Source organism: Heterocephalus glaber, unplaced genomic scaffold (assembly GCF_053883595.1).
Source record: "Heterocephalus glaber isolate CG9 unplaced genomic scaffold, H.glaber_assembly_v1.0 deba00001097, whole genome shotgun sequence".
Lineage (NCBI taxonomy): Eukaryota > Metazoa > Chordata > Mammalia > Rodentia > Bathyergidae > Heterocephalus > Heterocephalus glaber.
The window spans coordinates 4,049,439-4,065,268 of NW_028258191.1; the positions used below are offsets into that span (position 1 = coordinate 4,049,439).

General features: G+C 42.8%; 1 protein-coding gene across 1 annotated transcript in view; it reads right to left on the minus strand.

Annotated features, from left to right (window-relative positions):
• Kif5c (kinesin family member 5C) overlaps window positions 1-15,830 on the minus strand; it is a 169,138-nt gene that overhangs the window by 117,875 nt on the left and 35,433 nt on the right. The window contains exon 2 of the mRNA XM_004869993.4: window positions 1,312-1,402. Coding sequence (XP_004870050.1) covers window positions 1,312-1,402 — 91 coding nt within the window. The remainder of the gene's footprint in view (window positions 1-1,311; window positions 1,403-15,830) is intronic.

Consider the following 15,830-nt stretch of genomic DNA (forward strand, 5'->3'; position numbering starts at 1 on the left):
ATATAGACCCAAACTATTAATAAAAAAGGAGCTCAAATTCAAGCATAACTTTTTCTCTTCACTTTTCTATCATAATCTTACTATGAAGACCTTCAAAATTAATTGATGTCTGCAACAAGAATGTGAATAACCATACATCTCAGCAAGGAACATTACATACTGACGCAAGTCTCCCACGCAGGTGGCCAGGGTCAGAATTAATCTAACAGATGTACCCAAGGCTGATTTTTATGAATTTCAAATAGGTTTGTCAGCTTAGCCTCTAAAAACAAGCAGATCTAAAACAGCAAGGTATTTTCTGTTTTGTTTTGTTTTGTTTTTTGGTATGGGGGTCAAACTGAAGACCTTGTACTTTTGAGCCAGGTGCCGGAACCACTGAGCTAAATCCCCAGCCCTACCTTTTGCTTTTTAAATCCAAAACTACCTACAGTAGTGGCAGCAATGAGGCACTTCAAAGCACAGTCGCCACAGCATTCAAATTCAATGGCAAGGCTGTGATGAGAAAAAGCCAAAGAGCAGGAAATGCCCCCAGCTCTGCCCAGATGGCAGGCTCTGCCAAGGCAAGCTCCAACCTGCCCCTGCTTTGGAAGGGCAAGGTGGAGCAATGTGTAAATTGCTTTATCTCCCTGCTGTTATTATGACACAAATCCTCCAGAGCCAAGGCCAGTCCCAGAAAAAAGAACGATCTCTGAGACACAAATGCAGGCTTGAGACTCCCTGTTTGGAAGAACAAATGTCAGGATCTGGGTAGGATGGCTGGAAGAGGGTTAGATGGAATGATAATTAAGGAATGCTTATGAGCATGAAGAGCTCAATAACCAGCAGGCTGATAGGATTTTATGACACTAGAAAATTCCTTGATGGCGAGAATTTTCCACATTTAAAACTTCTTTCAAAGAGACATTCATAAAAAGGAGACAGATGCATGAAATAAATCAGCCAAAGATATACAACGAGAGGATCAAGAATATTTTCTCCTTCAAAGGAAAAAGGAGATTCAATACCTGCCATATTTTAAAACCATTACAGAAACAGTGTGACCATAGCTTACCCTGCTTTTAAGCTTTCAAGGAACATAAAAATTCTACCAAAAAGGCAGCAAAATAAATAAAGAAAAGACGTAGTGAGAGACTGAATAACTTGCCTGACATCTCAGCAAAGCAGGGCCAGAGCAAAGGCTGTAATTCAGTGTTTCTAATTAGCAGGCCCCTGCTTACAATCAAGGCACGTGGATTTCTGGGCTGCAAATATCACTTAATGTTTTCCCATTACTCTGAAAGGCCCAGGAGGAAATAAAGAAATAGCACTTACCTTTGACAATTTGCTTTGCACATGCATTGTAAACCTGCTCTTGGGTTGTATTGGGCGGCAGTACTCTGTCAAAGACATACGGCTTCCCTTGCTGAAAAAGACAGACAAAAGAAAGAAATGGGTGGAGAGAACACATCAGAAGTTGAGGGAAAAAAAGCACATGAATATTAGTAGTTAGACCACAGGCACTAAATCATTGGACTTATTCTTTAAAGGCAGTTCCTTATCTTACTGGGGAATTTTTGCAGTATGAACAGCAAACACATTGTGTATATGTAGATTGTAGATTGAGAATCTGAGAGGAAAAAAATACTTACTTAAATTTAAAATATTTTTCTTTGATGAAAGATAGACTGACATTTTATTCATTCATTTGAATGTGTATTAGTTGAGAGTTTACACAGGACTGGATGATGAATAAACAAAAAAATGTCCTGCCCTTGAGAACTGTTCAAGTGAGTGGAGCAGAGAGCTAATAAGCAAGAAAGCAAGCACAGGAAAATGCAAAAGGCTGAGATATAAAATGAAGGAACAAAGGAATGACAGATCAGGCAAGGAGGGTTTTGGTGAAGAAGTCTTCGATAAGTGGATCTTGAAAGAATCAGAAAGACAGAAACTTGGGAAAAGCTGTGGAGAACATTCCAGGCAAAAGTATAAGCAGACAGCAAAAGACCTGGTGTGTTCAAAATATGGAGGAGTGCTGCAAGTTGACGTCAGCCAGGAAATCAGAAACCAGTTCGTGTAGGGCGCTGCCAGCCAAGGTCATATGCTGAGATTTTATTTAATGGGAAGACAAGACCAGATTTTAAAAGCTGCTCTTAGTAAACAGTAGTATTGCTTTTGCCCCGAACAATTCAAGTGTTTGAGGCTTCTGAGACAAAGAGGGCCCTCTGTGCAGTAAAACAAGAGATCCCTACACACACACACACACACACACACACACACACACATGGGGTCTTGCAATTTGGTTTGATGCTGCACCACAGGCAATTCCAGAAAACAACCAGCAAAAGAGGAAGAAGAAAGCTCTACTACAGCACTACGTGAGCCCTGGTATTCAGTCAATAGTCAATAAAGAGTTATTAAGCATTTTCATGCCAGGCAGTGCTGAGCACTGAGGAAGGTAGTGGGTAAGACACAGGTCCAAAGGGCACCTCTTCTCTACCAATAGTTCCTAGCCATGTGGTGACCCACCCTGCTGACTCCCACACCCCCACCCACCAGAAGGTCTTTCATCTTCCTTCCCCTAAAGGCAGAAGAGAGGAAGAAAGACAAAGGAGGAGAGAAGAGAGCCAAAAGCCTCCTTCACTCCAGCCCCACACATCCTACGAGCGGCCTCAGATACCAGGAATCAGGAATCACCCAAGGACAGTCTGACTCCTTGAAAAGATAACTGCTCATGAGGGGTCCAAGCACATTGCTTGTTACATCCTATAACCTTCACACACAGAAAGCACAGCGCTGTCAGACTGGCTTACTGGTTTACTCACTCATCACTATGAGTAGAGCTGAATGGAGGCAAAGTACCATGCTTTAGGCCTAAGACTTGAACATTAGTCTCTGGGCTGGGATTTAGCTCAGTGGTTCCACCGCCTGCCTCGAAGGCACAAGGTCCTGAGTTTGATTCCCCATACCAAAAAAGAAAAGAAAAGGGAAGATTAGTCTTTGAAAATGGGATTAAGCAAACCAGGTAAATGACCTACTTCTAGTTTGGTCTTAGAAAAATGCAGAATTTTCAAGTACCCTAAAACTCCGTTTTGATGCATAGCATCAGAACTAGGGTCATTCTGCTAAAATTATGGAAAGGGAACATTTTCTGATGTTTTACTACCAGTTTTGTTTCCTTCTGCAGTTAACCAGGTTGAATAGCCAAATAAATATTTCTCAACACAATCCATTGCCAACTCTTACCCACTACATTCCTATTAACTTCATCTAGTCATAAAATTCAACTAAGTGTCAGTTGGGTAAAGGGTAAGAATAAGCATTTAGAGTTTGCCTAAGTATTTACTATCCATCAAAACTTCTGGGGCCAGGGATTTAGCTCAGTGGTTCCACCGCCTGCCTCAAAAGCTCAAGGTCCTAAGTTCGATCCCCGGTACAAAACCAAAAAAATTCTGGAAAGGAAAGGCAGCTTTGCTTAATTTAAAACCCATCATTTCCCCAAACTTAATGAGAGTTACCAAAAAATAAATAAATCATCTTGTTTACAGTGCAATGTTGGCTTTTAGGGAAAATGTACCTAATACAGCAGGGAGTTGGGCACCGTGGTACATATTTATAATCTCAGCACTCTAGGAGGCTGAAGAAGAAGGACCTCAAATTCAAGCCCACCCTGGACATCTCAGAGACTTAGCAAAAGAAAAGAAAAAATTATATATATATGGGCCAGGAATACAGCTCAGTGCAAAGGCACTGGGTTAATTCCCAGTACCAAAAAAGCAGACATGAAAAAATGGCTTTAATTAAACTATAGGGCATGGGCTGGGCATGGTGGTGTATACTTGTTGTCCCAGCACTGGGGAGGCTGAGGCAGGAGGATCACCATGAGTTTGAGGCCAACCTGGGCTACCAAAGCGAATTCAAGACCAACCTGGACTACACAGTGAGACCTTGTCTCAAAAACACTAAAATAAATAGATAGATTAAAAAAAGTAAGACTCTGCAATTTTTCCCTTCAACTTAAGATGTTTACTGTAGTACATTATATTTTGACTTTAACAAAGGTATTAAATAAGAATTTGCTACACTTCTTTTAAATAGTCATCTATCAAGTGACAGTACAGTACTCTTCCATGATCTAAAGCTAACAGTTAACTCCCAAAGAGAAGCTGCCTTCAAGTCATATGAATACACTGATCCTAAGAAAAGATAACATTTCTAAGATGATTTCACACTTTCCTTGTCAGGATTAACATGTTAAGTATTGGTTTAAAACATAAACATTTTACATGTGCTTTCATGCACTTAGTTATAATCTTTTATTTTAGGTGATCCTTAAGCCTTAGAAGAGATTGATTAGAATTTAGTTACTGGATGTTTTCAGAAAACTGACTTGCACCAGCTCTTCATACAATTCCTATTAAACAATAATAAAAAAACCACTCACCACACTAGTTCATCTTTGCTCCTTTAGTAATGGTATGACAATCTCACAAACCTTGATAGAGACTGGAAGAAAGCCTCCTCCCCAGAACCCTCTAGGAGACAAGATCCTCCCTGTTTCTGATCCCACAGTGGCTGAGAGTTCTGTTGGCAGCATTGGGTTCAGCCAATCATCACTGAGTTTACAGCTACACAACAGACTTTTCAAATTGCATTGCTATATAGGTGCTGGATACTAGCACTTGAAATCAGATAGTGAGCACACCATTCACCACCCTTGGAAATACTTTTCCTTTCCAGGTGTCTATATGGCACATGGTTCTCTACAACATCCCTGGGTACCTCCATCAGTATCCTTTGCTGGCGTCTTTTTCAGATTTCTAAATGATGATGTATCCAGGGCCCAGACCTAAGTCTCTTTTCTGTTGACATTCTTGATCTTCACATACTTTAAATGAACATTTCAGCCTTCATCTCTCATAGAACCTTCATATATCTACTAGAAATGTATACTTGGGTGTCTTATCAGTGATCCCAAACTTAACTGGCCAAATGAGACCATCAGACCTTCCATATGTGAGTAAAAACACTACTATCAATCACCTAAGTAATCAGACTGAAAACCTAAGCATCATGCAGTATGTACACAATTCCACATCCAAAATACATCCCAACATCTATCTCTTCTTATCATGACATCACACAATCTCAGCACATCATTTCTCCATCAATCTCTTCTATTAAAAAAAATATTTTTTGGTGCTGCAGACTGAACCCAAGGACTCACACATGCTAAGCAAGCGCTCTACCAGTGAGCTACATACCCAACCCATCCATCAATTTCTTCTGCACAACAGCTAGAGCCTCCTGATTGGTCTCCCTGCTGTCCTTCTTCCTCCTAACAATCCACTTCGACTCAGCAGCCAAAACAAACACTCTAAAACTGTAAGTCAGATCATATCATCTCTCTGCAACTCTTCCATGGTTCCTAACTAGGCCCTCTGTACCCTGAGCTTCCTGCATTCTCCTCCCCTCACTAGAGAGTGTGGCCCAATGGACTTCCTCCTGTACCTCCTGTACTCTGAGTCCTTCCTTCCCTTTAGAATTCTCCCCCTTGAAATTTTCACTGATCTCCATTTGGCTGTCTCATCATCCTTCAGATTTCATGGGCCAGGGATCTAGCTCAGTGGTTTCACCACCTGTCTTGCAAGTGCAAGGTCCAGAGTTCAATCCCCAGTACCAAAAAATATATATATATATATGTTGGTCAGATTTCAGATTTATCCTCCTTCCAGGGCTTCCATGATGTTGACTAAAGCAGCCCCACTCCACCTTGGCATCACTATCACATGACCCTCTTTGGTTTGCTCCACATACCTCTTCCCAACCAATCAAGTGGACCACTGCAACTGAAGCATTTAACCAGCTAAAAGAGAAACCATATACTGCCCAAGACCCAACTGCGTGTAGGCAAGCCTGCTGTAACTTATGAAGGGGATCTTATGAGACACACATCTGACATTCACTAATACTGAAAATGAAATGTGCCAGCATTGCCATGAAGCCTCCGTATACAGCAGTGCTAATTGCATAGGAGCAGTGTAACTAAAATTAATAACCTACCAGGATCACATACAAAAAAAAACAGCAGATGGTTCTACACTTTCATAGTCAAAATTAAAAACAAAAATCATACCACCAGAATTCTTATCAAGTTGTTGAGAGCAAAATGTCTGTGAACCATATGGCCTGCCTATTAATACATCTGACCTGTTACCCGACAACTGCTCCCCAGCCTGCTCCCCAGTCTACTGTGGGAGACAAGAAAGCAGTAGTCTCACGTGGAAGTTTAGAAGATGAGTATCAGGAAGGATGTTAAGGAAAGTAAAATTAATTATCCCAGAAAGAGTTCAAGAAGCAATCCAGAAACAATCTCTGAGGTTGTGACCAGAAGTTGCCAAAGATTTGAATGATCTTTCTTCCGTCTTTACCCAGAAAGAAAAAGGAAAAACTTTTAAAAGGCTAAATTTTCTACAGAGAGATTTAAAGTCACTCTGTGGGATTAGTTCAGACTCTGGGGGGTATTCAGAAGAGGAACTGATTACTGAGAACAATCATTAATTCTCTGTCAACAAAGAGGAACTGATTACTGAAAGTGATCACTGACTCTCTGTTATAGGTGTTGACAAGACTTCATCCCGAAAGTGCAGGAGATGATGAGTTCTTTGAGCCTGGGGCCAGCAATATCATCCGATGCTCTACCCCATACCCTTCTAGTGGAAACTCTATTACTTCAAGGAAATAACTCTAAGGGTCTGATTTATAGTGTTCTTCCTTTACACCATTCCGTCTTCCTAAGAAACAGGATTTTGGGGGAAAAACTAGAGAAACACAAAACAGCACATGCTAAGATTAATAGAAAAGAATGAAGCAAACAAAGGAACACAAGACCGAGACTCCAACCAGGCATGATGGCACATGCCTGTAATCCCAGCACTCAAGAAGCTGAGGCAGGAGGATTGCTGAGCTCGAGGCCACCTGAACTGTACAGCCGAGACCATCTCAGAAAAAAAAAAAAGACTGAGGTTCCTACTGTAGCCTAGAGCCATCACGCAGAATCACAAAGGTGGGGCTGGCAGAAGCCACAGCAGGAAAGGGCAACACTGACAAGAACAATGATGGGGGCACACAAGGCAAGCATTCGAGTCACCAGGAGCAATGCACGAGGCAAAGGCTGATCAGAGGCTATGAAAAGATAGGCATAAGGCTTGCTGGGGACAGCTGGAGCTGTTAAGAAAAATCCTAGAATTTTTCAGAGCCGAGAAGTTCTTCAAGGTCATCCAGATACCATGTTTTAGGAACAAAGTGAGATCAGGAGAAGGTAGATGACTTGCAGCCAATGAGCGTGTAGCAGACATGCGCCTGGAACCCAGGCCTCCAGGCTCTGACCAAGTGCTTTAAATTCAAAGTTCTGCTTTAAATTCACTCAGTCTCTCTAAAAAACCAGGAAACAATAACCATGAACCTCTGGTCCTTTTTAAATTTTCTGCTTACTTCCCACCAATTCTAAATTATGTGCAAACACACAATTAGGTCAATAAACAAAGAGTCATAGCTCTGAGAGGTGACGTAGTACAGCAGAAGTAGAGTCCCAGCCACATCCAGCCTCTGATCATGGAGTCAGCCATTCAGACTCCTTACAATGCACAATTCCCAGCTCCATGAGCCCTGAGAAGGGACCATGAACCTGCTAACAACTTGACTGGAAATAATTATCAGAAAAGTAGTCTTTATATTGACTTTAAGTCTGTCTCCCCAAAGCATTAGGCCTGATGCTGTCCTCCAGGGCAGGAGGACAAGGCAGAAGATCTGCCTGAGTCACAGCTCTGCTTTAGTTTGGGAGCTAAGTGTTCACATTCCAAAGCTCTTTGCTCTTATTTGAAACAAAAACACAGATGTACTTACTTCCTAAAGTGATATGGATTTGTCTTGACTACAAAGGTGTCCAAGGTCAAGACATCAGTAAAGCATTATATTAGTTTGCACAAGAAAAAATTAAATGAGATCAATTCATCAACTGTGAAGGGCTTTTGTAACAACCTGAAAGACTGTTTCCAAAACATTAACTAAAGAGCAGACATCCTTGGGTTAGTGTTGATACTCATTTTGTATCAACATAAATATTCTGCCAGAAGTTCTAGGGGGTTTTTGTATTGAAATATAATTGATATACCATAAAATTTATCCCTTTAAGAAAAATGTGCAGGTCAGTGTTTGCAGCATGCTCAGAAGTTTCTATACCATCAGAACATTTCCATCGCCCGAAAAAGAAACCCTGTATCCACTAGCATCACTCTACATGCCTCCAGTCTCCCAGTCTAGGCAATCACTAGTATACTTTCTGAATTACAGATCGACCTGTTCTAGACATTTCATATGAATGGAATCACCACGTATGGCCTTTGCAATTGGCTTCTTTTTCTTGGCATGTTTCCAAGGTTCATCCACGTAGTAGCATGTCTCAATACTTAATTTTTGTTATTAAATAATATTCTATTGAATTAATATATCAAATTTTGTTTATCCATTCATCAGCTGGTGGGACATTTAGGTTGTTTCTACTTTGAGGCTGTTATGAATGCTGCCATTAATGTTCACGAATAAGTTTTTATGCAAACATGTTTTCATTCCTCCTGGGTTGTATGTAGGAATGGAATAACTGCACCATATACCAACTCACATTTAACCCTTTGAGGAACTATCAAATTAATTTCCCATGTAGCTGCATGAAGTAGTATCTCACTGTGGTGCCAACTTGTATTACAGAAGTTTTATAAATTAACACTTACTATGTCATAAAACATTGTTTCAACATACATTGTAGCTACAGAGGTATTACCCGCATTGTGACATGCTGATGTACTGTTATCTTGATATTCACAAAGTAGCTCCAAATAAGAGGAGCATCATGTGGAAGCCGTAAAGACTCTCTCAGAGCTGTTTCCTCATCTGTAAAGTGGAGCCAACACTACCCACAATTCAGTCCTCCCATGAGAATCAGACATGCCCATGCAGTGCCTGGTGTTCTAAAAGATGCTTGGAATGGGGTTAGTGCCATTCTGTAATAGAACTATTGACCAACTTAAATCAGGCCCTGTGCTACAGCAAGCTCCCTGAGCAGAGGTCCCTTAAAGGAAAGGATACAGAAAGTGCACCACTTAGAATATACCAGCTCAGAACTTGGCTTTATGTCACCTTACAACATCCAAGTACCAAATCACATCGCAGGCTCCTCCAGACATCCAGGTTTGCAACTCCTGAGGTTAGCTCCACTGATTGTTGGGGCCATTTAACTCTATAATTCCAGCAAAATTTAATGTATTTCTGGACCATCCTATGTATTCTTTAAAAATAAAAGTTCCATGTCCAGCCATCAAGCCCATTCAGAAAAAGTGAGGAACTATGTCTGGGGCTGGGATGTGCAGATTTACTAGCTTTGCTGCTACAGCTTTGGGTGCTTCTAGAAACAGGTGAAAATACCCACCGCACACTTGAAACAATGCTGTCAGGAGTCTGACCACCTCTTCTCAATTCTCATGGGCTGGTCCAGCCTCCCACTGCCAGGGGGCTCTGCCCGGGGACTCTGCTGGCTGCTGGAGCCCTTTCAGCCACTTGTGATAGGGCAACCCCACCAGTTCTCAGCCAATGACTGATATAAGTTAGGAGTCAGTGCAGTGATACCTCGGCTATCAAACTGCTCCAAACTCAAACTTTCCACTACTCAAACAGCAAAGTTAAAAAAAATCTGCTCGGTAAAATCAGACTTGAAAAAACCTACATGGGCCGAGAGTGAGTCACGCGTGGTATCTCCATGGACACAGGCCATAATACATCAATCTAGGAGCCGCTCTCTCCCAGACAACACACAGTGTTTCTGTTCCTGGGTTAAAATATTCGTCATTGTCCTTTTTCTTTTTTTGCACTTTATTTGTGTAGAAGATCGTAACCACAGCTCCAAAGAAAGTCAGTGATACCAGCAGCATAGCTAACAGGAAAACTGTGAGAACCAAACTAGAGTTAAAGAAAGAAATCATTGTGAAATTTGTTAAAGTCCTGGAAAAATGAATTTGTAAGAGTAATTTTTGGGCCTCAGAACCACTTATTTGTCTTTCCATTATTTCTTATGGGAAAAATATGTTCGGTTCTGAACTTTTCAGTGTTCGAACACGAATTTGGACTGAAATGAGTTCGACAACAGAGGTATCACTGTACTTTCACCCCCTCACCCTGCAGTGGTGGTAGAGGGGGTAACACTGAAGGGTGTGTTCCAAACCGGGCCCCAGAACTCCCATGCCCATGGTGGCAGTTCCCAAGATGCCACACCTGCTTTCCTTTGCTTCCTTGCCTCACTTCCGTGTCTCCTGTGATCATCTTCCAAAGCAACCTGCACTTTGATCCTTGTCTCAGTGTCTGCTTTTGGGGGAGCCCCAGTAAGGCAAAACACCAGACATTTTGTTCTCTAATGGCCTTTCGTTCACTGGGTTCTAAGAGACTCTGTTTATGGTGTCACTGTGGGTGACACCCAGCCAAGGCAGGGAGTGGACATGAAAATCCTTATTAAAATGCAACAGGCTGAGCTAGGTGCGGTGGCACATCCCTGTAGTCCTAGCTATGCTTGCTTGGGAAGGTGAGGTGGGAAGCATATCCGAAGCCAGCCTGGGTAACAACAGCCAGACCTTGTCTCAAAATAAAAATAAAAAATAAATAAATAGGGCCAGGGGTTTAGCTCAGTGGTTCCGCCACCTGCCTTGCAAGCGCAAAGTCCCAACTTCGATCCCTGGTACCAATAAATAAATAAATAAATAAGCAAGCAAGCAAGCAAGCTGTGGCCTTGGGACACCACCCTGGAAAGTAGATGCCTTTTCCTTCACAAAAGGGTGCCAGTCACTTGCTATATTGATTGCCCACCGGGTCACATCTATCCAGATGATTGATTACCTGTTTCTAATTTACACAAAAGAGTACTGCATTACCAGCTGCTAAAGGCCCTGGCTTAGCAGGATGCTCTGTACATAATGGTACCAGCAGGTGCTCAGTGATGGCGGTGGTGATGACTAATGTGGGCTGGATGGGCACAGGGAGGCTAGAGGTCGGGCACCAGGACACTACCAGATGGTGTGGGGTGCGGGAGGTAGGTACTGTCTCTCTCCCATATGCCAGGAACTTTTCTTGGTGCTGACCATTCTCATCCTCTACTTTCAAGACTTTAACAGTTCTGGAGTTTCCCTGTCTCTGCATCCTTTTGCCTTTTTTTTTTTGTATTGGGGATTGAACCCAGAGCGCATGTATACAAGGCAAGGAAGGACTCTATCGCTGAGCTACATCCCCAGCCCTCCCTTTTATTCTAAGATAGGGTCTAAGTTTCCCAGACTGTCTTGAAGTTGGGATCCTCCTGCATCTCTGACCCTCCTGCCCCTGCTCCCAGAGTAGCTAGGATAACAGGTGCATTCCACTGAGTCCACTCTTTTAACCCTCTTTATTCTCCACTTATATCCCAACTGTCTGGAGCTCGCCTGCATATTCCCAAAAAATCTTTTGTGCACCTCAAGGTGAAACATCCCACACCCTGAGGTAACCACGATCCCTGTCCCAGGAGCCCCTAGGCCACTGTGACTCCACCCGGCTCCACCTTGCCTGCACTCCAGCCAGGCCCGCTAGGCTGGGACGCCCCTGTGACTGGGGGTACAATGGCTAAGCCAGCAGGGCCCCAGCATCCCCCTGCCCTCCCCACACTGGCTCTACACCCCAAGGAAGATGGCTGATGCCAGTTCCGGCCTAAGCCAAGGCTGCTCCCAGGAGCCTGGAGCGAGACACACGTTCACAAAGCAGCAACTGGCTCCTAATGGAGTTGCCAAGGCAATGCCCGCCACTTCATGGGTGGAGAATGAACAAAGCGACAGACAAGAATGAATCTCTTAAGCCCTCTTCCCGCAGTAAACTGGGCTATAACACTTTCCTTCCTGCCAGAATTCCCACTGTGTGGACGGACGCACAGGCACTGTCAAGATCATAGATAGCTATGAAAAGCTGGGAAGGCCAAATGCCCAAGTGAAAATGAAGAAATTCAGAATTATTGCCCAGCTAAGAAGCAGAATGAAGACAGAGTTGCCACATCTGCTAGAGAGGAATGGAAGCTGTGTTTCAAATGCAAGCTTCTTGCTGGGGATTTAGCTGAGCGGTGCTGCTGCCTGACTTGCAAGCGCAAGGTCCTGAGTTTGATCCCCAGTACAAAGAAAAAAAAGAAGAATGTCTAGTCAAACGCATGCGTCTTAACTGTATGTGGCTGTCACTTCGGAGAAAAATAAAATGAACTCCTTTCTCTCCCACACCCAGTTTCTTCCCTCGTAACAGTTCTGTGCCCCAAACGACCACACTCCAAGGGATAATAGAAAAAGTCAGGGTAACTGGTTCTTGTCCAGGCCTTGCCCTTCACATATGTTCTGACCTTTAACAATTTATATGTATTTTCTAGGTCTCTCACCCGCTACAACAGTGAGCAGCACAGGGGCTCTATGATCTTCTCATAAGAGTGGCTTCTATCTTCAGTGCATACAACCTGAGAGAAGGTAAACTTCAAGCCACAGAGCTCCGCATTCTCTATATTCACAGAAAGGAACAAAAATTGCTGCTACAGTTATTTCAGTGGATGATTTGGTGCCAGGTCAAGTCTGAAAAAAAATCAAGCCTCTCTCACTAGAGAGGAGGTAAAGAAGCCATTTCACTAAAGGTAGAATGGGGGATTTCTTTTGCGAAATGCAAGGAAGAACAAGGACAATGACAATCTTCCTCTCTGGGGCCCACCGCCCTGGTGCAGCACTTTGTAATGTGGTTATGCTGCCGTTCAGCAACCTTTCTCAGTTCAGTTAGGCTGAGGCTCACACATGGTGACACATATAAAAGTCTCTTCCCTTTAGTCAAAAAATATAATTTAAGAGCTTTTTTTCCAGACCTTAACCCAGCTAGCTATGGTTCATATAAAGACTCTACAAATAATTACTGCAAGTAGAATTAATATTCTACCAATATTTTTTTCATGCTCCAAAAACAGCTTAGAGGGCCAGGTGTGGTGGCACATGCCTCTAGTCCCAGCTCTTGGGAGGCTGAGGCAGGAGGATTGCTGTTCAAGGTCAGACTGTATAGAAAATAAGATCCTGTCTCAAAAACTAAACAGAAACAGCTTACATATTTATAATCATCCCATGTATTGGACAGCAATCTTACTTTTTGATATTTCAAGTCCCTCAACTCCATTTGTTCTTCAAAATTTGGGAGGGAGGGCAAGGATAGTAGCTCTCCTTTCCAGGAGTACAGAAAAACTTCCCAAAGCTATGTAGAAGGCACCAGTTTCCGCTGAGACAAGATCCAGAATTTCTGGTTCCCCGCCAAACCATCTACCCATAACACCATATTGCATCTTGTAATTGTTCTTCCAAGAACACATGTATCCCTTAACTATGGATTTTTCTAAGAATTCCACACATTTGGTCAAAGTGGTGACCTTAAACAGCTTGCCTGTATTTTCTGGGCCTCCTCCTCTCTGTAAAATGAAAGATGAAATCTCTCTGGCTCTAAGATGCTACAGTAACAGAACATGTCATGTTTAGACCACTACACAGTATAACTCAGAGTTACCTATTATGGGTAACTCCTATTTATGGGAGAAAAATGTCCCATAAAAGGGAATGATTACATTAACCCAAAACAGCAGTAGTCACGAAGTTCTGGCTAGCTAAGCCACACCTGCTGTGTAAGGAGCCACTCGCACCCAATAATGGTGCACAGGTACTGTGGAGGGAGAGCTACAGGAGGCAAACTCTCAACAGGTCTTCAACAACCAAGCTTAAGACAGATGGCCTGAAACTTGGCTGCATAAAGCTCATGCATCCCAGGGCTGTGAGATGTGGTCCTCACTCGGGAGACACGTTCCCTGAGCAGAAAGCCAATGGTAGATTGCCTCTATAACACACGAAGCAATTAAGGAACCAAAAAAAGAAAAAAATTTAAAGGTTTGGTGTTACTGAATTCAGCCACAATATTCTATTTAAAAAATCTAAACGAAGTAGTTTTAAGTGTAGCTAACACATTAACCTTGCATCTCTTAAAAGATTTTTAATTTTACTTGTGACTGGAACACCCTATTTTTCAGGGTTTAAAGTCCTACAAGGGCTGAGAGGCCACACACAAGTGGAATTTGAAGAGCAATTCCCCCAGCACTTCTTTCTGCCTTCCCTGCCTCCCTGACTTGAAGTCTCATCACCTGATCCACTAATGTGCTAGACAACAAAAGACTGTATTTCCAGGAGGCTATTATAAAAAAAAAATAATAACTATCCAGGTCTCTGCCAGGAGCAGGAATTAGCTTATCAGACTCATTAATTAATAGAACCGAGATAAACCAATTGTTCATTTCTGAGCAGTAAAGGTCAAGGGGTGTGTTCCCAAGCTAAGCAGGGAAATCAGTGCGATGAGGGAGAAGGTACTAAAGACCAATGCCACCTCCTTCCTCCAATGCCACTTCCTTCGCAACCAGCTAGAATGGCCAAGCAGATCATGTTTATGCCTGGTGTTCCAGGCAGCTTCAGCTCAAGTATCTAGTCCATCATTGCTACCTACACTCAGACTCAGGTACCTTCCCCCTCGAGAAAGGGGCTCTGTGTTCCATTGTCATCTCATATCTCCTCCCAATTTCTCCCTCTTCGTGGATGCCTTCCTTTTAGTATAACACATCTTATGTTTCCTTCTTCTGTTAAGTTTTCCCTTTGCCCACCCTCTAACAACTGCCTGTTTCCACCCTCTTTCTCTGTCTACTCGGAGGCTGGTCCCTAGCCTCTACTTCCTGGTTTCTCCACATCACACTCTGTCCTTTAATTTTTGCCCTCATCCAGTCTCTTTCTCAAGGGCTGCACAGCCTCCCAAGCTTCAATTCTAAGATCTCCTGAGAGCTTACAATATACTCCAAAATACAGACCATTCAGAACTGCACCCCAGCCCAGCCTGTTGAACCTCTGCCATACCAGCTCAGCTCTTTCCTCCCTTATTTCTTCCTCTTTGCAGTTCTCCTTCCTGCCAACTCCAAATGTCAGAATGTCACCAGTCTCTTTTCTTTTACACCCTCCTCTTCTGTTCTCTCTCCCATGGAAGAGCTGTAACTCTCCAGTAGGTTCAGCCATAAGGCATGTGCAGAAGACTCACAAAAATTATCTCCAACTCTGAGTCCTATGCCCACATTATTAACTGTCTGACAAAAACACCCCATGTGTTCTCAACTACCATAAACAACATACATCTGGTCCTTCATACTTGCAGGTTCCTCATCCTCAGATTCAATCAAGTGCAGATCAAAAATATTTGAAGAAAAGAAACTGCCTCAGTATTGAACATTTACAGACATTTATGGCATCGTTCCCTCAACAATACAGTTTAACAACTATTTACATGGCATTCACATTTAATTAGGTATTATAAGTAATCTAGAGAAGATTTAAAATACAGGGGAAGGTTGTGTAGGTTATATGCAAACTCGACACCATTTTATATATGGGACTTGAGCATCCAAGAATTTTGGTGTCTTGGGGTGTCTCAGACATACAGACAGACAACTATAGGTTGAAGGAAAGCTCGTGTCTTTCTCTTCTTTCTCCTCCTCCTGTCCTCTTTTTGCCACTATCCCATGGCATCTATGCAGAAAAGCTCAGAGAAGCTCTCCCACAGTTCTTCATCACATCAGCTGCCATAGCAGCCCTTCATTTCTTTGGTCCGTGTCCTGTTTTGAATCTCAACTACTCTTACTACTTTTTGCCTAGACCCCTGCAAGACCCTTCTTTCTACATGGGCCACTGATCTCTCATACCGTC